Here is a 27,200-nt window from a genome sequence, read left to right as displayed (position 1 = left end):
AATGTGTCTCACAGTTTTCATTATTTATAACCAAAAGTGCATTGAATATGGAATGAATGTAGGCCTTTGGCTAAGTTCCAGATCAGTCGGTTACCACAGTCTTTATTTTGTAATCACATTAGTTGATTTTATCAATGAAACTTGGCTTCCAACCTAACCTAGACCTCAGGTTATGCTAAATATCAGACCGTCACCACAACTTAGATTTAGAGGCAGATAGCAATGGGGACATTAGCACACTGTTATGTTGAGTTTGAATCACTTTACTTATAAGAACATTGAGCAAATCTGTCACTGGAGGTTAGTTCTCTCCAAAAGTTTTAAACTCGCTAGTTGGTTTGGGTACACAGGTACCATCCCTCTATCTAACAATATTTACAATTGCCTCAATAAAAATAATAGGTACTGCTACTTTAAAATAATACACACACTGAGAGCAGTAAAAACATCAAAACTGTTTATATGTGAAAACTACGAGTGCTCAACAACTCATGCTCATATGCACTATGTTTGATAATAAGTATGTTAATGTTGAGCCTTTTTATGGTCACCTTGCGTACGATAATGCAATCAGCACATTAAAGTGCTGAAAACTATGTGAAATGTATTGACGTTGCAAAGAGTCAGATCAATTATTCAATTCATATGCTACAACATATGTGGCAATAATAGTAAAAGGCTGCCCTTTCTGGGTATAATAATCATGATTTTATTTAAAATTCCAACACATCATTACTAATACAATTACAAAACATGAACAGATACTGTGTATGATGGTGTACTGACTATTCACCCACAGCAGTGTTATTCTTTAACTATGGAGTCACAAACAAGCATTGAATTTCATCCATGTCATGTACTAAAGGTGACAGAGTCCATAATGAGAGAGCAGCTATTAAGTTGTTTTGAAGGAAATAACCTTACGAAACACAGCATGGCTTTCGGAAGTGTAAGTTGACTACAACAACAGTACTTGACGCTTACAAAAAAAGTCAGGGTTTTGCTGAAATTGAGTTCTTAGCACTGGTACTCCATGACCTTTGTATGGCATTTGATTGTATCCCACATATGGCCCTGCTCAGCAAGCTAAAATCATATGGTACTGGTGCAGCTGTTCTACATACTTTCAAATCCCACCTAAATAACAGATGACTCGCTGTATCAGTACAAGTAGCAGAATCAGTTGAAATGAAGAGAGAAACATCATGTGCCATAGGGTTACATAATAGGGGCCTTGTTGTTCTTAATTTTCGTTAATGACATAGGCTCCAATGGGCACACCTGGCAGTTTGCAGACGACACAACTTCGTTCTCAAAAGGGGAGAATGTACTTCAAGCTGTTCGACAAGCAGACGTCCCATTCAGTGAGGCCAAGAACTAGATGGAAATTGATGATGACAAAACAAAGAGGATGATATGGAGTCTAAGTGAGACTGAAGCACTGGGTGACACAGCAGCTGTTAAGCTTCTGGGCTTACAGATCATAAGACCTACAGAAAGAGAAATGAAGTTCATCAATACATCACTCACTATAAAGACAGGCCAAGTTATCAATTAATTAAGACACAGGGCAGTTTCTGAAAGGTGGCCTAAAAATTATTTAATGTTCTACCTAAGGATATTCAGTCATAACCAGTTGAACAATTTAGGATTCAATTATTGTTTATACCAAAAGACCAACACTGGTACAGTACAGAAGAATACTTTTTTGGTGATAGAACGGTGTCTACCTGAGCTGCAACTCAGTGCCAATGAAAACAGCAGCAACTCTGTTACTTTGCAACATGATTGTCTTATTATTGTAATGTATATTGTAATCTAGTACTTAAAAAGATATATGTTTTAAAGTGGCGGTGTCTGCTCAGCCATGGCTGCTGAATGACGAGGAACTGGTAATAAATACCGACAAAGTTCAGGCGCACTATAGCACGCAAACGCAGAGCTTTACCATCAGTCTAAATTACTTTAACATTGATTTCCGCTCGTATCAAAGGCTGCTATATAGTACCGTCCGTAGAACAATTCAAATGCGAATTATTCATACTCTACCGATTTGTGTTCATTTTAAATACTGTAATTTTCCTACGGCTTTATTTCAGTCTCATATTTGATGAAATAGTAGTTTTTTGTGTAGAATCTCTGCAAGCTAGAGACAGAAGACTTCAGGGATTATATTATACAGTACTTCGATGGAGTTAAAAGTCCGGGTGGAAAGTAAAACTATTTCGTCACCAGACACACCACAAGCATAAGAACGAGCACCATGCGCACTCAAACAAAATCTCTGACTGGATGTTGTGCGTGTACGACGATGTTTTTACACAAGTTCGCCGCGTGCCGTTCTATAGCAGTGTGTAACTTGTCATTTTCGAATAACAACTAGGCTGAGTATTGTTCAAATACACTTATTTTATTGCTAGTCTTTTCCGTAGGTAGGTACAACATCGGCATTTATCAGTTGGGAAGAAGTTGTTTACACTCCACTGTGACCTTCAGTACTATCAGTGCGTTAAATGCATGTATATAAAACACAGTCCTCTTAAAGGCTGTACCAATTCATTACGGAAAGGGGTCTCGTAAGGACGGCAAGGATGGTAAGAACGGAAATTTACTCTGCTGATTATGAGTAAATTATTTATACATGCTTTTTGCACGACGCTTCACGTACGGCACTTAATACAGTTTTAGACGATCAGAGGCAGAAAATGAAACATGCAGTACGAGCGAGAAACTACACTATGTGCTACACGGTCATTGTTAAATATTTCTGTAAAGGAAGGGGGAATTGGGTAGTTTTTGAAGAATTAGAACAAGTACTAATGAAATAGTTGCTAAAATATATGAATTTTTCCGAACAGTTTTTCTACAATCGTCGATGTGAACTGATCACATCAGAAACATATCTGAATGTACTTGCATCTATCGTTCATAAGGTTCAATGAGTTCCAAAATCCGAAAATCAGCCACAGTTCATTAATAAAGCTTACGTGTTTAATTACAATTTTGTATATGCTGCTTGGTATGCATTATATTAATTCGGAGGAACGCTGTTCGTAAAAGATAATCAGTGCTTTTTAAGGTTCGAACTGGCGCCTGCGCAATTCTAAACTTATAAAATTTAGGGGCTACTGCTAGCAAGTAAGAATAAGTCATTGTTGTCAATGTAACTAGGTGTCTGCTTAACGCAAAGGCCATTGGAACGATGCTTTTCGCTTAATTAACAAACTGTTTTGGTTGTATCTGCATCCATTTTGTGCAAAACACCGTGGAATACATGGAAAACGGTACGTCCCGTCGTGTCAGCTGTTAAGTTCTGGTCACATGGGCACCGGCATTGGCGGATTTCACCGACGACCGACATCGGCCGCCACAACCCAGCCAGTCTCATTGCCCGAACGGAGATACTTCGGATGACAATCGGTGATGTCAATATCAGTTTCTTCGGTGGCATCAGCAGATTTCCTCATACAAGAAATATAGACTGAGAGAAACAGATGCGCTTAGTCCAAGAAAGGAGTAGTCTGTGGCATCCTAGGTGTGAGAAATACCGTAATTGGGATACACCACCGAATCTGTGAACTGAAATCGCAGCAAAGTAGGCAAAAATCTGTATTGGAAATTTTACACGTAAATTATAGCAGAATCTCGACAGTAATTTGTTCAAGTGAATATGGTGACGTATCTTGTGCTTAAAGTTAGGTACTGTCTATAGTGGATCCTTTTTGGGTCCTGGTAGGTGGGTATTAACTGTCTACAAACTATTATTCCTGCTTATTGATCTTTTTATGCCAGTAAGATGGTGATTGTGTTATATGGGGTGGTTTGCGAACGTGGTGTGTGTTTCCGCTTTTCATTGATTTAGATTTTTAGAGTATCTTATTCTAAAAATGTATGTTTGCCTTATATGCACTAATTGACATGTCCGTGTTGCGGAGTGTTTGTAATCTTGCTCTTCAATATCACCACAAATCATTTCTGGTATGTAATAGAGCGTATCTGTCTTCATCTCACATATTCGTAAAACTTGTCTGTTTATTCTAATTTGTTCTAATTTATTCTAGTAAGTTCTTTTCGAGATAGATATAGCTCATTCACATGCATTCGCCGTCTTTTTAATAGCTGCAATGCACCGGTGGTCTCCTAGCACAGAGGCGTCGTGTCATCCATCCGGCCCAAGGAGGTTAACATAGATTCTAAACTACTTAGTAGACCAGATTCTAAGCTGACCTCCTTGATCCCTCCAAAAACTGATGGAGGAGGTCAGATGCCTTGAGACCAAGCTGTCGGCCGATGTTATCTTGCGGCCTCTGGCAACTGAGTCTGCCGACAGTTGTCGGTGCCACTCGAAATACAGTCTAAGCTGTCCTCTCACGGGACGTGAAAACGCAATTGGACAAGGAGCTGGTGACGCGACAGCGTGGATTTCCGCGTTCGACTACACTGCAAAGCGCGCAATGAAGAATCTGGCATGTCAGATTTTTGCCTCGTGGAGAAGAACATGGCCAATGAGACACAACGTTGGCTTTACGTTAGAAGCAGAATTTAGTTGCCGCCATATCGTTTGCAATTAACTTCCATATTTTGTGTTTTTCTTCAGTATAGTGTACGTGTTATGAATATTAGCTATTTCAAAGCATCAGAAAAATGGAGGATTTCTCAAAATCGCGTCGTTTTAGGTAGGATCTGTTATAACAAAATGATAGGTGACTATATACCAGTAGTTAAAGGCTTCCCCTATTTGATGATTTTAGTGTTATAACTTGTGTGCTATAAAATATACCACTTCCGTGCTATGGGACAGTGATGATCTATTAGAAGCTCGTCCTTTTGGTACAATTTGTTGTAATTAAATATCAAATATGACAGTTCCAGATGCATCCATTACATAGTACGTACCATGTACTGAGACGCGGACTGTCATGTCGAAGCCACAGGGTAGTTACGTGAGCTGTATAGAGAAAGGTAGTAGTTCGTGTCAAGCTCATTCCAGTATTTTTACCTTTTTTACACGTTTCGGTTTTTTCTTATTAATTTAACAGAAGTATTATATGCAGTAAGCTATGTTATTTATTATAAATAATGTATTTGCTACAATTCTTGTTCCAACGATTGGAATGTTTCTCCAGTGGCCCGAAATTTTAACGTTACTTCTATTCTATATCAGGAAGTAAACAAAAGTTATACACTGGAAGTTTTTGGTGGTTCAAAATGGTTCAAATGGCTCTGAGCACTATGGGACTCAACATCTGTGGTCATCAGTCCCCTAGAACTTAGAACTATTTAAACCTAACTAACCTAAGGACATTACACACATCCATGCCCGAGGCAGGATTCGAACCTGCGACCGTAGCGGTCACGTTCCAGACTGAAGCGCCTAGAGCCGCGCGGTCACAACGACCGGCCGAAGTTTTTGATACAATGAAACTTACAGTGAAATAAATATACATATCTCTTTGTTTTATGGACTGCCTTATGTTTGTATCTTGCCGGTAAATTTCTTTCTTATGCCGGTAAATATCTTTCTTAGTGATGCTGAGCAGCACTGAAAAAATCTCCTCTTCCATTAAAATGAAATTACGAAACAAATTTCGATCTTGAAATCTGCATGATTAAGTACGTAACTTTGGAGAGCTGGTGGCCAATACAACAATGAGAATAGGGATATTAACTTCTGTAAAGTGACATTAGATGCGATTCTTTAACTGCACTCTGGTGAGGAAAGGTATGGGATAGCGATATGCATATATACATATGGCGGTACTATCGTGTACTCAGGGTATAAAAGGCCAGTGCATTGGCGAAGCATTTTGTACTCTGGTGATTTACATGAAAAGATTTCTGACCATTATGGCTGTAACACAGAAACTACCAGACTTTGAACGTGGAATGACAGTTGGAGCTAGACAAAGGGGCATACCATTTCGAAAATCGTTAGGGAATTCAATATTTCGAGATCCGCGATGTCAAGAGAGTGCCAAGAATACCAAATTTCAAATATTACCTCTCGCAATATTACCAACGCACTGACTGATGGACTTCACTTAACGACCAATAGCAGTGGCCTTTGCGTAGCATTGTCAGTGCTAACAGACAAGCAACACTGCGTAAATAACTGCAGAAATCAATGTGGGTCGTATGATGAATGTATCCGTTAGGACAGTGCGGCGAAATTCGGCTTAACCGCCGGGAGCAGCAGACGACCAATGTGAGTGCCTTTGCTAGTAGCATGACATCACCTGCAGCCGTCTCCTGGTCTCGTGACCATATCGATTGGACCCTAGACTAGTGGGAAACTGTGGCATGTCAGATGAGTCCCGATTTAAGGTGGTAAGAGCTGATGGTAGGGTTCCAGTGTGGTGCAGACACCACAAAGCCATGGACCCAAGTTTTCAGAAAGACACTGTGCAAGTTGGTGGTGGCTCCATGATAGTATGGGCTGTGAATGGACTGCATCCTATGGTCCAGCTGAAACGATAACTGGCTGGAAATGGCTATGTTTGGCTACCTGGAGACCATGTCCACCCATCCATGGACTTCATGTTCCCAAATGACGATGGAATTTTTATGGATGACAACGTGCCATGTCACTGGGGCAACATTGTTCACGATTGGTTTGAAGAATTTCCATGTATCCGTTGTGTATGACGAACAGCAACTGTGATTTAAATTGGCGTTTTATCTGGTAATAAACATGCAACCAGTCTCTTTTTTACGATTTATCCAACCATGAACATGTTTTCGAGCCCCTACAGGATCATCATCAAATGGCGGTGTTACAAGAACATTATGTTGTGGACCAAGTGTAGCTAGATGCAGTGCTGATGCTACTAGCATCTAGATACACTTCGTCTGATGATTTGCCTGCAGTGGCTCGAAAACATATTTACAGTTCAGTGAATCATAAAAAAAGCAACTGCTTGCATGTTTATTAGCAGATAAATCGCCAGTGGTTTGAAGAGCATTCTGTAGAGTTCGAGCAAATGGTTTGCTCATCCAGGTTACCCAACACATATCTGAGATGTAATCAAGAGGTCAGTTCATGAACAAAATCATGCACCAGCAATGCTTTCGCAATTATGGGCAGTTGCAGAGGCAGCATGGTTCAGTATTTCTGTTCAGACTTCGAACGACTCGTTGAGACCTTGCAATGTCAAGTTGCGGCACTACGCCAGTCAAAAGGAGGTCTGACATTATATTAGGAAGTATTCCATACCTTTTTATCACCTCATTGTATATTAAGTTTAAAACCGAAAATGAGATGGAGATTTAATCGAGTTATCGAATAAGTTCTACTACTATGAATCTCAGATCACTTCACAACATTATGTAGTGCTGAATAAAGAAACAAGATTACTGTTACCAGTCTCTGTTTATTTATATACACTATATGTTTCAAAGGTTTAAACCTTCACTGTCAAGTGGATTTGTATGTGTTAATGTGACGTGTGTGTGTTGTGTTACGACTTTGGGGTAACCTGTGACAGTGTCTAGTGGAAAAACAAAACACTATATCAGAAATGGTTTTTGGGGAGGTTTTGACTAAAAACTAAATGTGAATGTAACTGTGAAAATAAAACAACTGAAATAGAATACCTCTAGTGGTCGCAGACTCCTTTCTCTATCGCAATACATCACACAAAAATTGTCACACTTTTTAAACAAAGATGGCGTCTGAAAACTACTAGGTGCAAAGAAAATATAACAGAGACATTATTTCGAAGTACAAAGTTTTCCTCTACCAGCAATTAGCTATTCATCCCATCGACGAGTCCAGAATCTTGCGCATGGGATGCTGTCGGGAACTGCCTCTACAGAGTGCAGTGGTTGCAAATATGATGAGAACCATGTTGTATGAGATGTAGCAGTTCATTTCAGAGAATGCAGCATCTACGATTGACACCACATTTGGCATGCATTGTGATGAGCAATATGTCCTGTGTGAGGATGGCTTAAAGCTGAGTTCCTACATGCAACAAAAGTGACGCCACTTGGTAGCCACTAGAGTGGCGCCACCAAAATTGTGTGTGTAAAAACCCTGATTCCTGTGGTAACACACTATGACGTCACTTTCCCACGCCACGAAAGTTAAAGTCGTTCTAACTTTGTGACGCCACTTTCCTTCCCTCCTCGACAATTAGCATCAGAAATAAAATACACAGCCCCCAACTTGATATCAAGGTTTCCGAAGGTATTGTCATATTTGCTATTTTCTGTATTTATGCCTGCATATCACGAAAATGCAGTTTCAGTTTTGCACCGCATGAAGGACCTCTCCAAAATGCATCGTTTTAACTACAATTTGTCATGCTACAATGGCAGGAAATCAGACTTCAGTATATAAAACCTTCATGAGCACATAATAGTTACTATACGTCTTTAATGTGTATGTCTATCATGTATGACGAACAGTGATAATAAGCAAAAAAATTGGAATTCTACTGACTTACGTAGCAAAAATGAACTTTTGAGAATTGAAATGATGGTGGAGTGAGGGTATTTCTCCTTTTTTGCATCAAGGTAATGTGTAGCTTTTTTTTTTAATACGGAAAGAAAGGATAGCCACAACCATTTTTTGGTTTCGCATTACGTTTAACTGTTGTTCTGTGTCTCTTTTAATGAATTCTGCTGTGGTGGCATTGCGAAATGGCTGAGTTAGACACCAAAGTGAAAGTGGCCAGAAAACTTCGAACTTGGAGCTATGACACACGTCAGATTGGCGAGTTACCACAATCTGCAATATTTTCAAGGATGAAAGTCTTCTGTTTTTATTTTCTGATACAATCTTTTCAGTCTTTGTACATCCTTCGAGTAATTACATTAATCACACATAATCATTCATCAAGTCATAGGACCTTTGTGATTACTATAAAATAAGTACAGTGGTTTGTAAAACTGTGTAATACGGATGAAATGACTCAGATGATCATATATAAATCTGAGTTACAGGCGACTAATGCTCTAATAAGTCTATATGGACAGTTCCACAAATAAGTGTACGCCATAATTTTAAATGTAACGTCCGCCGCGACATCTCTGGCAGCATCTCGAATCTGTAATCAATGCGCTTTTATACAGTGTGAGAGTTGAATGCTTTGTTTTGTCAGTTGCAGTTTAAAATGAGTGCAAAATAACTGAAGCGTCACGAGCCAATGTTCGTCGTAAATCATCCAAAGGGACCAAAGCTTTCATATGGAGCTGCTGCTAAAGTTCTTAGAAAGTCAAAGACATTCGTTGCGAAGCGGGTCAATCCATATTTAGAGGTTGGAAACATGGATGATTTACCGGAGAGAGGGCTAAGGTAATGGAGATGAACGTTTGGCGTCATTGACCGGGAGGTCCCTTGCGGGGCAGCTCTGGCCGTCTTGGCGCAGGTATTCATTCGACGCCACATGGGCGACCTGTTCGCCGGATGAGGGTGAAACGATGATGAAGACAGAAAACCCCAATCCCTGAGCGGAGAAAATCCCCTACCCAGCCGGGAATTGAACTCGGGCCCGTAGGACGGCAATCTGTCACGCTGACCACTCAGATATCGGGGCGGACAGGGCTAAGGTGCTAAGCTGTAATCGATAATGGCGGTGACTGGATTAACTATTAGGTAATTGTGCAATTAGTAATAACATGTATTTTCATGCAAACATATAATAGGGTCTTTTATTTCATACAGATAACGGTGTACACTTTCTTGTGAGACTGACTGTACATTCAAACATATTGATTGTCTGTACAATCCCGCACTACAAAATTTATCCACCACTTGCCTCATAAATATGTGGGCACCAAAGTCCATAGAGTGACATAAGTTAGCCGTATGATTTAATGCCTTCATTGCAGAATCTCCCGACATTAATCAACATGTAAAGGGCTCCTTACTTGTATGATGACTATTATTAGACTTCTGTGCTACTTACCTACGAAAAGTAATTTTTCCTCCTAGACGAATTTCCATTTGCATCTGTAGCTGCAACAATTCAGCACCATTGCCGTTATCAATAAATAGAAGTATGAAAACAGGACATATAATTATGTGTAATATTAAGTTCTGGTCTTAGCGGAAAATGTAAACAATTATTTCTTAACAAGATGACATGACTGTTTCGTTTCGATTTAGTACCCTAAGCTCACTCCATAGATATTCGTATGCTATGCTCTCATCCTAGGAGTCATTGTGCCGTGTGCTCTGCTCTCCTCCTGTTTTAGCGATCAAGAAGCAGTTTACACACTGCATGCGTTGTGAAGGAGGTGATAACGTTGCCGACTCATTGTGACGTGGGGTCTACAAGATATCTGGAGAGTTGAGGACCTGAACCCGTGGCATGGTTCCAGGGTTTGGTTCTGGGTGGAGAGGGGCTTTCCCATTGTGTTATTTCCTTCCTCTCCCCCAAGCCCGAAATATAATTTTCCGTCATCTGTCACTCGCTTCCGCTTTTAACGTGCCGCAGATGGCTATTGTTTTCTAAATAATAACAAAAAAACGGTTTGATGTAGTAATATTTTCATTAGTAACAAGAACATTTATAAAAATTTTAATATAATAATAATAATAATAATTTGTACACATCAGTGATTATTAAATACCTTTAGTATGACTTTCAAACAACCATAATAACAACAATCTCTCACAACCCTGACAACGTCATAATTTACACAGTATGAAGTCAAAGTGACTCCTGTACATAGGAAGGGTAAAAGAACGGACCCGCAAAATTACAAACCGGTATACGTAACGTTGGTTTGCTGCACAGTCTTTGAACATATTCTAAGTTAGAATGTAATAAATTTTCTTGAGACCGAGAAGCTAATGTTCACGAATGAACACGGTTTTAGAAAGCATTGCTCGTGCGCAGCTCAGCTTTCCCTTTTTCACATGATATACTGCGAACTGTGGATGGAAACAGGCAGATCCCATATTTCTGGGAAGCATTTACATGGTGCCGCAGCGACGACTGTTACCGAAGCTAGGAGCATTCGGAATAGTTCCCAGACGTGTGAGTGCCTTGAAGACTTTTTAAGTAATGGAACACAATATGTTGTCCTCGACGGCGAGTGTTCATCAGAGACAAAGGTATCATTAAGAGTCTCTAGACACATTAATGATGTGATAGACAGGGCGGGCAGCAATCGGCGGCCGTTTTCTGATGATGCTGGGGTGTACGGGAAGAAGTCGTCGCTGAGTGACTGTAGGAGGATACAGGATGATTTAGACAAAACTTCCAGTTGGTTTGATGAATGGCAGCTAGCTGAAAACGCAGAAAAATGCAAGCTAATCCTCCGTTACTCACGCGAAATTTCGTGACGTCGTCACTCGCGCGGATAATTGGTGTCATCCACAAAGCAAGCGGTCTATTTGTACACTTTGAACGGTCTTTATGACTGATTTTATGATTTTTTTATTAACTCTAAATATAATGCATTTAATATTTGTACACAGTATAATATATTCTAACGTTTGAAACAGTTTGACCATTCGAAAAACAATGTCTTCAGCTGAATTACTGGCATTACATGGTCCCTCTTGTTGCTTACCGACGTACGGTTCTAAATTCAAAGTGTAAGATGGTTTTACGTCAACCAAAGCAAGCACTTTTAACCCATACTTTGCTGGTTTGCTAGGAACATATTGCCTGAACGGGCAGTTCCCTCTGAAGGCCAAAAGCTGTTCGTCAACAGTAAGATATTCACTAGGTGAAAAATATTTTTGGCAATTCTTCGTGAATAGTTCAAGTACCTCTCTGAGAGCTCTGATAGCAGCCAACTAGTCAATCTCTCTGCGAACACCTCTATCACGGATATTATCAAACCTCAGACATCTCAACAGAAACCTGAATCGGTTTTCACTTATGCATAAATAACATGATTCAAATCCGTTTCCCTTTGTGTTATCACACAATTTCGATATACTGTTACCAGAACTTCTCATCTCAAAGATCCACATAGATATAACAAACCAATGAAAGCTTTGATATCTATCGCATCTGTTTCTTTAGCGTCCCTTTCCCTAGAGAAGTTACCACGAACTTAATTGATGTACATATTAGTGCATGTTGCGTTAATGCTTATTATGTTTTCATCCAAGAACAAATTCAGAATTTCTATTTCGCCTTTTTTATAAGAGCTTGATTTTTTGGTCCAGGCAAATCGGTAATAAAATTACAAGATCTGCTTCTAACACTGGTAGGATATTTATTTTTCCCCCGTTTAGTTATTCCATCTTTCCGTAAAAAATGCATCCTCTTGAGTTACTTCTTCCTGTGATTCATATTCATCATTTTCTGACTCTTCTTGTTCTGTTCCTGAATCATGACGGGTTTCATGAACAGAATCCTTAGTCTCAGAGTCAGCGCTATCACTGTGAGCATCTTCATCATCAGCTCATTGAACCATTCCAACCATACATTAGGATCTCTACTAAACTCTGTCCGAGGTTTTTTGCCTTTGAGATTTCTTCCACAATGTAAAAATAAAGAGAATACTAGGTAACATGGAAGGTAATTGCAATCAGTTTCAGTACGTCTAAATTTACGCACACGAAAGATCGATTGAATATAGGAAAGCAATAAAGTAATACAGAATTACTTAGTTTCAGATTGTGGCAGCAGAGCTCGCGCGGATGACAAGTGTCCTCCAGACTATAATAATGTTTCATAAACAACGTGTCTTTCGTAACTGAGAGACAACAATGATTGGAGCTAACGGCCGAAGAGTTAACAGAAAGATACTGAAAATGGCGCGAACTCAATACAGCCCTGGCGAACAAAATGGAGCGGGGAAGTCATGTGGATGACGAGTGTCATCCGCGCCAGCAACGGAGGATAAATGCAAATGAGTAGAATGAACAATCCCATAATGTTTGATTCAGCATCAGTAGTGCGCTGTTTGGCACAGTCATGGCGATTAAATATCTAGGTGTAACATTGCAAAGCAATAATAAATAGAACAATGTAACGTTTGTAGTAGGGAGGACGAATGGTCAGCTTCAGTTTACTAGAATGATTTTAAAAAAGTGTGGTTTATCTAAAAAGAAGACTGTGTACAGAACAATAGTGCGACCCATTCTTGACTATTTATCAAGTGTATGGGATCCCCAATCGGACGGATTAAAGAAAGACAGTGAAGCAATTCAGAGGCTACATAGATCTTTTACCAGTAGGTTCGATCAACATGCAAGTATTACGGAGATGCTTCGGGAACTCAAATGGGAATCTTTGGAGGGAAGACGACGTTCTTTTCAAGGAACCCCACTGAGAAAATTTAGAAGACCGGCATTTGAAGCTGACTGCAGGACGATTCTTCTGCTGCCAACACACACTTCACTTAAAGGCCAGGAAGGTAAGATAAGAGAAATTAGGGCTCATACAGTGGCATACAGACGGTCATTTCTCCCTCGATCTATTTGCGAGTGGAACGGGAAAGGAAATCACTCGTAATGGTACAGGGTACCCTCCGATACACGTAGTATGGTGGCTTGCGGAGTATTGATTTAGATGTAAAAGTGTACACGCCCCATTATCAGTGTTTGACTGGGCCTTACGATTGTGAAGACAAATCTACAGATTGTGGCAATTCAGTCGTGTAATTGTGGAGGTGTTAGTACTCTTTCTTTGAGTCGCTTCCGCCTGCATCTTGGAATTCAGTCTTTCCGTAAGTTTCCCTTTCTGTCTTACCTTACTCAACTTCCTGTAGTTTACCAGTACTATCTGTGGACCCACGAGTATTATCAAGTTTGTTAGTGACAACAGGTATGATCAGCCCGTGAATTGGCACCTTTCCAGGCTTGAACGTTCTCTCCCACTGATCAGGCCAAAAACCCATCCACATGGGAAGAAACTGAAAAGTATCCTGTGTTAAATACAGCTTGTAATTTTCTAGAGATTCTTTCCATTTTCTACACTCTTAGTATTCATGCTACTTCATTATCCGAAACTTCGGTCAGAGTTTTGGAACTGATATACACCGATGAGCAAAAACATTGCGGCCCCCTGCTTAATGGCTCCTTGGTCCACCTTTGGAAGGCAACATTCAAGCCATTCTGCGTGGCATAGATTCGACAAGTACTTGGCAGGTTTTCGGAAGTATGTGGCACCAGATGTGTACGCACAGGTTTCACATTTCCTGTTCATTACGGATCAGTGGTGTGTGGATGCAGAACTGCAAGTGGTAGCAACTCAGATGTGTTCCGTCGAGTTCAGGCCAGAGAATGTTGCGGCCAATATATCAGCTTGAGTTCACTGTCATGCGTCTCAAACCAGTGTAACACGTTTCTAACGTTGTGACATGGGGAGTTATCCAGCTGGAAGATGTCACCGCCTTTAGGTAAGACGTCAAGCAGGTGGTCTGCAATGATGTTCAGCGGACCACATCTGTCATGGTACCTTTTATTACTGCCACAAATCCAGTAGAAGCGCAGGTGAATGTCTCCCATAACATAAAGCTGCTTCCACCAGATTGCATCCACGTTTCAAGCAGTTGTTCACTTGGATAATGACGTATCCGGATACTACCATCGATCTGATGTAACAAGAAATGTGCTTCATCAGACCAAGTGAAATGTTTCCTTTTCTCATGGTCCATTCTCGATAGTCCCGTGACCAATACAATCGTAATTGACGATGTCGTTGGGTCAACATGGAAATACATATAGGTCATCTGCTGTGGAGTCCCATGATCAACAATGTGCACTGAAAAGTGTGTTCCAAAACTCTTGTGCCTCCACCAGCGTTATATTCAGTCATCAGATCTGCCACAGATCGCCAGTACGTATCCTGTGCTTTAAAGAGCTGACAAGCCCCTGACCACCAATTCCTGTGATGAAGCGTGGACGTCCAACACCTTGCCACCTATTCGTGATTCCACCGTCCTTCACTCAGTTTCCATCGCTGCTCGTGACAGCAGCAGGTGAACAGTCGAGCAGTTTCGCTGTTTCCGAGATAGTCGTTCCGAGGTGCTAGATTATAACAATGTACCATTTGTTGCTTACGATGAAGAATGATAACCTATTTGTCTCTGGTTCTATGATGGTGATTTGATAAGTCTTGTAAAAGACTAAGAAAAAAGTTTGTTTCGTGAACAACTCACCTTCTGCTTGACATGGTCTCCATTGAGGGATATACAGTTTGTCCATCGATTCTCCAACTTTTTCATCCCATCGGGAAACTCTGCAAAATACTCGTTGACTGCAAATTATTTTCTCATTTGATGAAAATTTCTTCCCAGAAAGCCGAAGTTTCAAGGTAGGGAACAGAACGAAGTTGTTTGGGACTAAGTGTGGAAAATAGGGCGGATGAGGAACCAACTCAAACCCAATTCACACACTTTCGCCATTGTTATCGCTGACGCGTGTGATGCTGCATTATCCTGACTAAGGAGCACTTTGGACTGTTTTCAGCCAACGCAAGTTTCAGATGATCGAATAATGAAGCATAATAGCGTCCAGTTATGGTTCAGCCTTTCTCCAAGTAATCTGCGAGGAGTAATCCTAGGCAATCAAAATGCTTTTTGCCTTCTTCAGTGCTCTTTCATCAGCCTTTGTCCATTGTTTTGACTGCCATTATCATTCTGGATTGTAATGAGGGATCAAGGTTTCATCAATAGTCACAAATCTGTGCAAAATGTCTTGCAGAGTGCGATTAAACATCGCCGGACATCGTGTTGATTATGTTGTGCCGGATGCATTTTTGGTCGACTATGAGCAATCGCGGCACCCACCTTGCACACAGCTTCTTCATAGCCAATTCTCCATCCAGCATATTACGCATCCATTCGGTTGAGATGACTGCAGTTTCAGCAATCTCACGAATTTTTATTTGGTGAACTTGCATTCCTTTAGCATGGATGTCGTCAACGGTTTCTTTCGTAAAGACCTTAACTGGACGACTGGAGTGCGTATCGTCTTCGATGTTTCTCTGACCACGTTGAAATTCATTAATTAAAAAGTAAGTGGTCGTTAGTAATGGTACAGAGCTCGCGTGAGCGTCATCCAATTCTGTTTTGGTTTGTGCAGTAGTCCAACCCTTCAAACGAAAATGTTTAGTAACAGCACGAAACTTGGTTTTCTCCATTTTCAATCAAGTGGACATACTGAACAATTCAGACGATGAATTATATACAGTACATTGTTGGAATTCTTTATACGATTCTTGGAATAACCAAGCTTGCCAACCATGAAGACACAACAAATATGTTCCATTCTTTCATTGAAATTTACCAGTCTTATCAAACTATCTTTGTATATTTCCTAACCGCGTCACGTACGAGCAACGCCACCAGTTGGAATTCAGTCTCGCGATGTACGTAAGGGGAAAGTCATGACAGCTGCTAATACTGATCAACGGACGTTCAACAACCATCCACGAGATTTAGAGGTTGACAAAATGATGCACTGTCTCGCAAGTTATATCGTCTGTCTCTAGTATCTGTATGACTCACCTATGAGAAAGACCGACAGGTAAGGTAAGGGAAAAAGGAAACCAGCCTTTAACTTCCCGTCGACTATGAGCTCGTTATATTTATCTTTATCATTGTGGACGTCGAACCTGCAACTGTGGTTAAAATAGCGGATATCATTAGAGATAATGCACTAGCTGGGACTGAAAAAATTGGGCATGAAATCTGCTGTGAACTTAAAGCAATGCAACGAAACATTCCTCACAATTGATTTGGGAGAACCAAGAAAATCCGGAACTAGTGTCTCAACCTCGTCCGGATGTATCAGGGGATCTACTTCATCCCATACAAACAACCATCATGTACTAATACCACTATCAGCTTGACCTGTAGTTAGTGGGAAAGAAGTACCAATCGCATGTGTACTTTTCGACGCAGCTTTACTCATCAATCACAATGCATCAACAAACATTACGGCTCGTCCCTCGCAGCGACTTTTTTCCGTGCTTCTTACACCCGGTGATGGCGTTCCAAAGTTTGTGCTAATGTCTAGGCCCTACGGTATGGAAAGTTATTGACTTCTGTACCCCGCGGGGAGAAGATTGCTATTCATTTGTTCTCGCTGTTGAGTACCGAATTGAAAAGTGATCTCATACAGTGTATCGTAACTTCCACCGATAAAATACTATGACGTTGGCGCAGACTCTGGTAATCAGTTAACTTTATGTAACAAGTTCTCCTTCCCCTGCTGGCCAAATTCTAGTGATGAAAATTTGTTCCACCAAAGGTTTTCGGACCAGTTACCTACTAATTTATCTCTGCCACAGGGGCATGTACTAGCGGCTTCAGCCACGGCAACGATGGTGATGTCGCAGTCGCATGCTATACCAAAGCATCCCTGTAAAGTGGCAGCTGCCTCTAACTCAATTACTCATCAGTCTGCATTACAGAGACAAAATAACTCTTCACTACTAATAGTATTCAGGATTTTAACTGATATACTGTACCAGCTGAGACCACAGCAATAGAAAGACCCACAGACTCTGTCAAGTTTTGGCTGTTAATCACGGGAGACCATAAACGTTTCATTTACTTTTGCGTTTTCAGACGTCACGATATAAAGCCAATTGCTTACACTACACTAACTGAATTCTAAGATGACTTGTTCATAATGGCAGCTCCGTAAGCTGTTTTCATAGTGCCGGCCGGAGTGTCTGAGCGGTTCTAGGCGCCACAGTCTGGAACCGCGCGACCGCTACGGTCGCAGATTCGAATCCTGCCTCGGGCATGGATGTGTGTGATGTCTTTAGGTTAGTTAGGTTTAAGTAGTTCTAAGTTCTAGGGGACTGGAGACCTCAGCAGTTAAGTTCCATAGTGCTCAGAGCCATTTGAACCATTTTTTTGTTTTCATAGTAATTGAGCGTGTGGTTCCTCTGCATCAACATCTCTCTTGATAGCATTGGCAAAGTTTAGTGAGCCAACACAGCTCTTCGTTTCACTGGTATATCTATGCTGTTGTCGACTGTAGAGGTACAGTTAACGCTAAGATCTGCATGGATACTGCCTGGAAAAAAAACGAAGCACCCAGAAGGGGAGGAAGAAACGAAATGAAACTTCATGGGTTGAGAGGGTATGTGATGTTATCTCAGTGATTACAAATTCGAGTCGACTTAACAAAGAACTTTGCAATTTCTGCCCACTTATCAGTATGCACGCACTAATTCTGTTGGGATGTGTAGAGTCTTGTAGCACAACGAAGGAAGGGAGAGGACGTTGTTATGGGTGGCCGGTATTCTCTTTCTACAACATAAATACACACATGGATTAATATGGTTCTTTATTTACGTGAGTGGCAACGGCCTTGCCGCATTGGATACACCGGTTCTCGTAAGCGCTGTCGGGCGTGGCCAGCACTTGGATAGGTGACCATCTGGGCCGCCATGTGCTGTTGCCATTTTTCGGAGTGCACTCAGCCTCGTGTTGCCAATTGAGGAGCTACTCGACCGAATAGTAGCGGCTCCGGTCACAGACAACCATCATAACGACCGGGAGAGCAGTGTGCTGACCACGCGTCCCTCCTATCCGCATCCTCAGCTGAGGATGGCACGGCGGTCGGATGGTCCCAATGGGCCACTTGTGGCCTGAAGACGGAGTGCTTTTTTTATTTACATGAACATTTACTTAACTGGTATAAAATCCATGTGTTGTGGTATAAGCTCATCAGTTATAGTCCTCTTGCAGACAATATTGTTAATCTGGTTATTACAAACTTTAGTTTCACTGCTACTCCCACTATAGGCACTAATCTGTTCCCTATGTACTGTCATAGTCTGCGATGAACTTTACCCGTTTCGCGCGTGGCCTGACAGACGCCAATCTGAAGGAGTGAGTCTGTGTGTTGAGGCCGAGCGACTGAGCCCTCTGGTCAGCGGCGGCGGCCTAAATACATGCTGTTGAGAGGGCGTTGACGACGTGCTGCTTGTCGGTGTGTTTCTGGCCTCATTCGTGATAGGCGCACTCGATCCAGCACCTACTATCGATCTCCGCGCCTCATCTTTGCCGACCGGTGCGCTGGCGACAGCTTACGGTAACACAGGATGTGTGTCATAAAGCCATCGTATCCTCTCCTGAGACTAGGTGGCCTGCAGCTGTTGTAACTGGTCCTTGATGACTTATGCGGAGTTGACATCTGCTCTAGTCCCATACATTTTCTAAAAGAGACAGATCTGAGGATCTATCTGGCTACAGGAGGACCTCAGCATCACCCAGATAGTTCATAATGACACGTGTCATGTGCGAATGAGCATTGTCCTGTTGAAAAATGGCACCATGATACTGTCGCATCAGAGGTAACACATGGAAATGCAGAATGTCTGTGACATACTGTTGTGCTGTAAGAGTTCGCTCAATCATTACTAGCAATGACCTGAAGAAACGCCCACTGGCTCCTCACAACATGACTCCAGGTGTTAAGACCGCTGGGCCTCTCCTAAACACTGGAAGAACAGGACATATCTCCCCATATCGCTGCCATACTCACCGACGATGGACATCTGGAATAGTGCAGAACTGTAATTCATTACTGAAAACAACGTGACCCACTCATCAGAATTTCATGCTTCCCGGTCAAGACACCACTCCAAAGGCAACCTTCGGGTTGTGATCCTAGTGGCAGTCTACGCATTGGATGGTAATTTCCTAGTCAGCTGCTCCTAGTCTTCGATCAATGATGTGGGATGAGCCAAGATTTGCAGGGAGCCCATTACGTGCTCTCGGTTGTTAGGTGCGGATATGAAGGGGTTACAATGTGCTTGGTGCACGATATAGCGATCCTCCCTTATCGTGGTCGGACTTGGTCGACCAGAATCTTGATGACAAGTGTGACTGCCCCCTTCGTTCCCGTGCAGCCTAACATCGGGACACTCACATCCTAAAGCCTCACAGATCTGGAAACTGCACTTTTCGACCAGCTAGCCAAAAAGAGACACGCAATGATGCCCCTTTTAAACTCTCTCAGTTGCTGATAATGCTGTCTCACATGCGTACACAGCATTTCCGTGTCCTTTACAGTGATTACTCAACATCTGACGCTTTTCGCGCCCCATACGTATGCTACTAGGCCTGGGAATAACACAAAGCACAAACAAAATTAATGAAACCTGGTGGCCGTCCTACCTGTAACAAGAAATAGCAACTCTAATCACTTTGATGCCCTCCGATGTCGTGTATGTATACGAAGTTACACTGATATGCAATCATATTTTCTGGAAAATTCACGTTTTCACCTCAGGGAGTGCGGCGGATGGTATTTCTGGTACCACTACATTTTCTAGTTTTCGCTTTTCCATTCATGAATGGTGTTGGGAAGAATGATTGCATTGGTGATATTGTCACTGCGATGTAGCGATCGCAGTACTGTTAGTAATGTAAAAGTTTAATTGCATCTGGATCGAAAAGTGTTTCATTTAACACATGGCCGGTTTCACTTCTTTATGCGCCGTAATTAAATATAAAATCGAGACGGAAATAAACTTATATGTTACAGAGGAATGCTTGTAAACCTCCTTATGAGCTCTTATTCCTCTGGTATTCTCGTCGTGGTCATTTTGCAACTTGTATGCGATAGGAAGTGATATTTTGCTCGACTCTTCTTGTAACAGACGCTGTTGGAATTTCAACAGTACACCGTTCTGCTGTGCTCATCTCTCTTGTAGCGTCTGGCGCAGGAATTTCCGAAACGCTGTCGCGTCGACTGCACGATCCTTCAACAGCTCTCTCTAGTACCATGGAAGTTATTTCCTGATGTCTTAAGAGATGTGCTACCGCCCTGTTCCTTCTTCTTGTCAATGTTTTCCATGTATTTCTTTCCTTCCCGATTCTGCAGAGAACCTTCTCATTCCTTACCTTATCAGTCCACCTAATTTTCAACATCTCAAATTTTTCGATTCTGCTCTTTTCTGACTTTCCCACATTCCATGTTTCACTACTATAAAATGATTCTCAGACATTTCTTCCTCAAATTAAGGGCTGTGTTGGCACTAGTGACTTCTTTCGGACAGGGATGCCTTTTTTCCAGTGCTTGTCTGCTGTGTCTGTCCTCCTTGCTGAGTCCTTCATGGGTTATTTTGCAGCCTAGGTAGCAGAATCTACTTAATTTCATCTACTTCGTGATCATCAATCCTGAAGTTAAGTTTCTCGCTGATCTCATTTCTGCTACTTCTAATTATCTTCGTCTTTCTGCAGTTTACGCTCAGTCCATAAACTGTACTCATTAGATTGTTCATTCATTCAGCAGATCCTGTGATTCTTCTTCACTTTCACTGAGGATAGCAGTGTCATCATCGAATCTTATTATTGACATCCTTTCACCTTGAATTTTAATTCCGCTCTTGAACCTTTGTTGTATTTCCATCATTGCTTCGTCGATATATAGATTGGAAATGAGCGTTTGGCGTCATTGGCCGGGAGGCCCCTTACGGGGCAGGTCCGGCCGCCTTGTTGCAGGTCTTATAACTTTCGACGCCACATTGGGCGACCTGTGTACCGGATGGGGATGAAATGATGATGAAGACAACACAACACCCAGTCCCTGAGCGGCGAAAATCCCCGACCCAGCCGGGAATCGAACCCGGGCCCGTAGGACGGCAATCCGTCACGCTGACCACTTAGCTATCGGGGCGGACGATGTATAGATTGAACAATAGATTCAAAAGACTACATTCCTGTCTTACACCCTTTTTAATCTGAGCACTTCCTTCTTGGCCTTCTATTAGTTCTTTGTTGGGTCTTTTACATGTTATATGTTACCCGTCCCTCCCTATAGCTTATTCCTATTTTCCTGAGAATTTCGAACATCTTGCACCATTTTACATTGTCGAACGTTTCTAATGGTTGACAAATCGTATGAATGTGTCTTGATATTTCTTTAGTCTCGCATCCGTTATCAGCCGCAATGTCATAACACCCTCTCTGATGCCTTTACATTTCCCAACGCCAAAATAATCGTCATCAAACACATCCTCAATTTTCTTTTCCATTCTTCTGTATATTATTCTTGACAGCAACTTGGATGCATGAGCTGTTAAGCTGATTGTGCGATAATTCTCGCACTTGTCAGCCCTTGCAATCTTGGGAATCGTGTGGATGATGCTTTTCCGAAAGTCTGGTGGTACATCGACAGTCTCATACATTCTACACACCGACGTGAATAGTCCGTTCTATTAATCCAACTAGATGAGGGTCCGAGGCTGATTAGCAATATTCAAGAATCCATCGAGCAAGTGTTTTGCAAGCCACCTCTTTCGTGTATGGATTACATTTTCGTAAGATTTTTTGTTTGTTAATGTGACAAATGCCTAGTTGCGCCGTAGTTCGGACACACGTTAAAGCTGCAGGACCCCGTACACACACGGCAGTTTGAAAGTCGGACATAGGCAACGTCATACCATCTCCAATAGGACAATGACTAGTAATGCACTTTCGGGTTGATGACAGCTGAACTTTTCTCCGAAGAACTATTAGTGGCACCTGCTTTACCTACAGTTTATGTGCTAGTTCGACTCAAGGTCGTTCCGGATAATAACTCCTTGGTTACCTTTGATTTGTTTGGTGCAAAAGAGGTGAGACATAAATAGTTTTAATACTTAGACGTTTTTATTACGTGTTAGAGCCATGAGTGGAGGACCAGAGTTTGATCTCCAGTCCTGCCAAGGATTTTTCTTTCGTCAGGTGATCAAAGCAAAATACTGACGGCATTGAAAAAACAAAAAGAAGGGGAAATAGGTTCAGGTTTGTTTATTACTAAACGTCTCTCGGCTGTGTAGTTATAATGTAGATGTGGTCTTGTCTAAATCAAATTTGGTTCGCTGTCAAGCTTTCAGAATAGAAATGTACCCAGGAAGTAAAACAAAGGTTCAAGAGTCGAATTAAAATTCAAGGTGAAAGGATGTCAATAATAAGATTCGCTGATGACACTGCTATCCTCACTGAAAGTGAAGAAGAATCACAGGTTCTTCTGAATGAATGAGCAATCTAATGAGTACAGTATATCGACTGAGCGTAAACTCAAGAAAGACGAAGGTAATTAGAAGTAGCAGAAATGATGCAAAGACCTTGTAGGAGCATTTGTTACTTTTAAATTTAAGGCTGATTCCTTGAGAATTGGGGTCATTTGTTAGAGTTGTTACAGAGTTGTACGCCGCACGGTTTAATTCTTGACGCTTTCTGATTTATTCCCGTTTTTTCATAGTCCTGTTTTCTTTCTGTTCTTCTTCGCAACGCGTCCCATTTTATTGATCAGTGGGGTTCTAGGGGCAATAGTGGTTAATATAAATCCAAGCGATTACACTTCCAGTAGCTGTGGAGATCTACGCAGATAGCGTCGTTATTACGATGAATTGTCTGTAGCTTACTTTCAGAGCGATAGGGTTATCTGTCGGATTTTCCTCAATTGAGAATTCAGTAGCGGCGATCTTTGTTTATCATTTAGACAGATTAGATTCTCTGGGATGAGAAAAACCGGCCAATTATCTCTCCGTTTTTTTTAATTTCAGTAGTCAATGCCGGCAGCTATTGAAAGTACCTGATTAAGTTTTGAATGGGCTCTTGTCGCTATTCATCGGTGCTGTATCAGTTCTGAACCAGTATTACTTTCTCTCATTTTTCTTTCAGTTACGCTCTTGCGTGTTATTTTCCAGACGTGCGGACAATTCAGAATTCTCTTCATACTTATTCTTTTCTTCGATTAGTGTTGCTCCTCTTGTGAGACTTGCGAACTTTTTCTTGCAATTTTGCATTGTTTGCAGCCAGTTACTCGCAGCAACCTCCACCATGTTGGGTGAATATTTATAGATCTGGTGGAGCTTTAATTATTTTTTGGCTTTATTTTACATTTTACTCAGTTGTTGAAATTTTAAAACGTTATAAAGGTCTGCGTTCGAGCCCCATTTCAACACATACACTACTGGCCATTAAAATTGGTACACCAAGAAGAAATGCAGATGATAAACGGGTATTCATTGGACAAATATGTTATACTAGAACTGACATGTGATTAGATTTTCACGCAATTTGGGTGCATAGATCCTGAGAAATCAGTACCCAGAACAACCACCTCTGACCCTAACAACGGCCTTGATACGCCTGGGCATTGAGTCAAACAGAGCTTGGATGGTGTGTACAGGTACAGCTGCCCATGAAGCTTCAACACAATACCACAGTTCATCAAGAGTAGTGACTGGCGTATTGTGACGAGCCAGTTGCTCGACCACCATTGACCAGACGTTTTCAATTGGCGAGAGATCTGGAGAATGTGCTGGCCAGGGCAGCAGCCGAGCATTTTCTGTATCCAGAAAGGCCCGTACAGAACCTGCAACATGCGGTCGTGCATTATCCTGCTGAAATGTAGGGTTTCGCAGGGATCGAATGAAGGGTAGAGCCACGGGTCGTAACACATCTGAAATGTAACGTCCACTATTCAAAGTGCCTTCATTGCGAACAAGAGGTGACCGAGAAGTGTAACCAATGGCACCCCGTACCATCACGCCAGGTGATACGCCACTATGGCGATGACCAGTACACGCTTCCAATGTGCGTTCACGGCGATGTCGGCAAACACGGATGCGGCCATCATGATCCTGTAAACGGAACCTGGATTCATCCGAAAAAATGACGTTTTGCCATTCGTGCACCCAGGTTCGTCGTTGAGTACACCATAGCAGGCACTCCTGTCTGTGATGCAGCGTCAAGGGTAACCGCAGCCATGGTCTCCGAGCTGATAGTCCATGGTGCTGCAAACGTCGTCGAACTGTTCGTGCAGACGGTTGTTGTCTTGCAAACGTCCCAACCGTTACAGCCATGCGGATAAGATGCCTGTCTTCTCGACTGCTACTGATGCGAGGCCTTTGAGATCCAGGGTGGTGTTCCGTATTACCCTCCTGAACCCACCGATTCCATATTCTGCTAACAGTCATGTTAGCGATACGATAAACCGCAATCGCGATAGGCTACAATCTGACCTACATCAAAGTCGGAAATGTGATGGTACGCATTTCTCCTCCTTACACGAGGCATCACAACAACGTTTCACCAGGCAACGCCGGTCAACTGCTGTTTGTGCATGAGAAATCGATTGGAAACTTTCCTCATGTCAGCACGTTGTAGGTGTCGCCACCGGCGCCAATCTTGTGTGAATGCTCTGAAAAGCTAATCATTTGCATATCACAGCATCTTCTTCCTGTCGGTTAAATTTCGCGTCCGTAGCACGTCATCTTCGTGGTGTAGGAATTTTAATGGCCAGTAGTGTAGTTTCCGCCTGACAGACAGTTACAAAACAGCGTACACTCCGCTACAGTGTGAAAGATTCTACATCTACATCTACATGATTACTCTGCAATTCACATTTAAGTGCTTGGCAGAGGGTTCATCGAACCACAACCATACTATCTCCCTACCATTCCACTCCCGAACAGCGCGCGGGAAAAGCGAACACCTAAACCCTTCTGTTCGAGCTCTGATTTCTCTTATTTTATTTTGATGATCATTCCTACCTGTGTAGGTTGGGCTCAACAAAATATTTTCGCACTCGGAAGAGAAAGTTGGTGACTGAAATTTCGTAAATAGATCTCGCCGCGACGAAAAACGTCTTTGCTTTAATGACTTCCATCCCAACTCGCGTATCATATCTGCCACACTCTCCCCGTGTTACGTGATACTACAAAACGAGCTGCCCTTTTTTGCACCCTTTCGATTTCCTCCGTCAATCCCACCTGGTAAGGATCCCACACCGCGCAGCAATATTCTAACAGAGGACGAACGAGTGTAGTGTAAGCTGTCTCTTTAGTGGACTTGTTGCATCTTCTAAGTGTCCTGCTAATGAAACGCAACCTTTGACTCGCCTTCCCCACAATATTATCTATGTGGTCTTTCCAACTGAAGTTGTTCATAATTTTTACACCCAGGTACTTAGTTGAATTGACAGCCTTGAGAATTGTACTATTTATCGAGTAACCGAATTCCAACGGATTTCTTTTGGAACTCATGTGGATCACCTCACACTTTTCGTTATTTAGCGTCAACTGCCACCTGCCACACCATACAGCAATCTTCTCTAAATCGCTTTGCAACTGATACTGGTCTTCGGATGACCTTACTAGACGGTAAATTACAGCATCATCTGCGAACAACCTAAGAGAACTGCTCAGAATGTCACCCAGGTCATTTATATAGATCAGGAACAGCAGAGGTCCCAGGACGCTTCCCTGGGGAACACCTGATATCACTTCAGTTTTACTCGATGATTTGCCGTCTATTAATACGAACTGCGACCTTCCTGACAGGAAATCACGAATCCAGTCGCACAACTGAGACGATACCCCATAGACCAGCAGCTTGATTAGAAGTCGCTTGTGAGGAACGATGTCAAAAGCTTTCCGGAAATCTAGAAATACGGAATCAACTTGAGATCCCCTGTCGATAGCGGCCATTACTTCGTGCGAATAAAGAGCTAGCTATGTTGCACAATAACGATGTTTTATGAAACCATGCTGATTACGTATCAATAGATCGTTCCCTTCGACGTGATTCATAATGTTTGAATACAGTATATGCTCCAAAACCCTGCTGCAAACCGACGTCAATGATATAGGTCTGTAGTTCGATGGATTACTCCTACTACCCTTCTTAAACACTGGTGCGACCTGCGCAATTTTCCAATCTGTAGGTACAGATCTATCCGTGAGCGAGCGGTTGTATATGATTGCTAAGTAGGGAGCTATTGTATCAGCGTAATCTGAAACGAACCTAATCAGTATACAATCTGGACCTGAAGACCTGCCCGTATCAAGCGATTTGAGTTGCTTCGCAACCCCTAAGGTATCTACTTCTAAGAAACTCATGCTAGCAGCTGTTCGTGTTTCAAATTCTGGAATATTCCATTCGTCTTCCCTGGGGAAGGAATTTCGAAAAACTGCGTTCAATAACTCCGCTTTAGCGGCACAGTCGTCGGTAACAGTACCATCGGCACTGCGCAAGCGAAGGTATTGACTGCGTCTTGCCACTTGTGTACTTTACATACGACCAGAATTTCTTCGGATTTTCTACCAAATTTCGAGACAATGTTTCGTTGTGGAACCTATTAAAGGCATCTCGCATTGAAGTCCGTGCCAAATTTCGCGCGTCTCTAAATTTTAGCCAATCTTCGGGATTTCGCGTTCTTCTGAAGTTCGCATGCTTTTTCCGTTGCCTCTGCAACAGCGTTCGGATCTGTTTTGTGTACCATGGGGGATCAGTTCCATCTCTGACAAATTTATGAGGTATGA

The 27,200-nt window shown here is 42.0% G+C and overlaps 1 protein-coding gene across 2 annotated transcripts in view; it reads left to right on the top strand.

Moving 5' to 3' along the window:
• The first annotated feature begins 2,281 nt into the window (after window positions 1-2,281).
• Window positions 2,282-27,200, top strand: part of LOC126481441 (N-acetylneuraminate lyase-like) — a 69,748-nt gene continuing 44,829 nt past the window's right edge. The window contains exon 1 of one of the 2 annotated variants that reach the window (XM_050105198.1): window positions 2,282-2,350. In XM_050105198.1, coding sequence (XP_049961155.1) covers window positions 2,312-2,350 — 39 coding nt within the window. In that variant the 5' untranslated portion in view covers window positions 2,282-2,311. Of the gene's footprint in view, window positions 2,351-2,422; window positions 2,595-27,200 lie in introns of those variants that run through there. The other variant, XM_050105199.1, reaches the window with a different exon arrangement.

Source organism: Schistocerca serialis, chromosome 5 (assembly GCF_023864345.2).
Source record: "Schistocerca serialis cubense isolate TAMUIC-IGC-003099 chromosome 5, iqSchSeri2.2, whole genome shotgun sequence".
Taxonomy (NCBI): Eukaryota; Metazoa; Arthropoda; class Insecta; order Orthoptera; family Acrididae; genus Schistocerca; species Schistocerca serialis.
The sequence above is the reverse complement of the archived record's forward strand: the minus strand, read 5'-3'. Positions and strand labels throughout refer to the sequence as shown.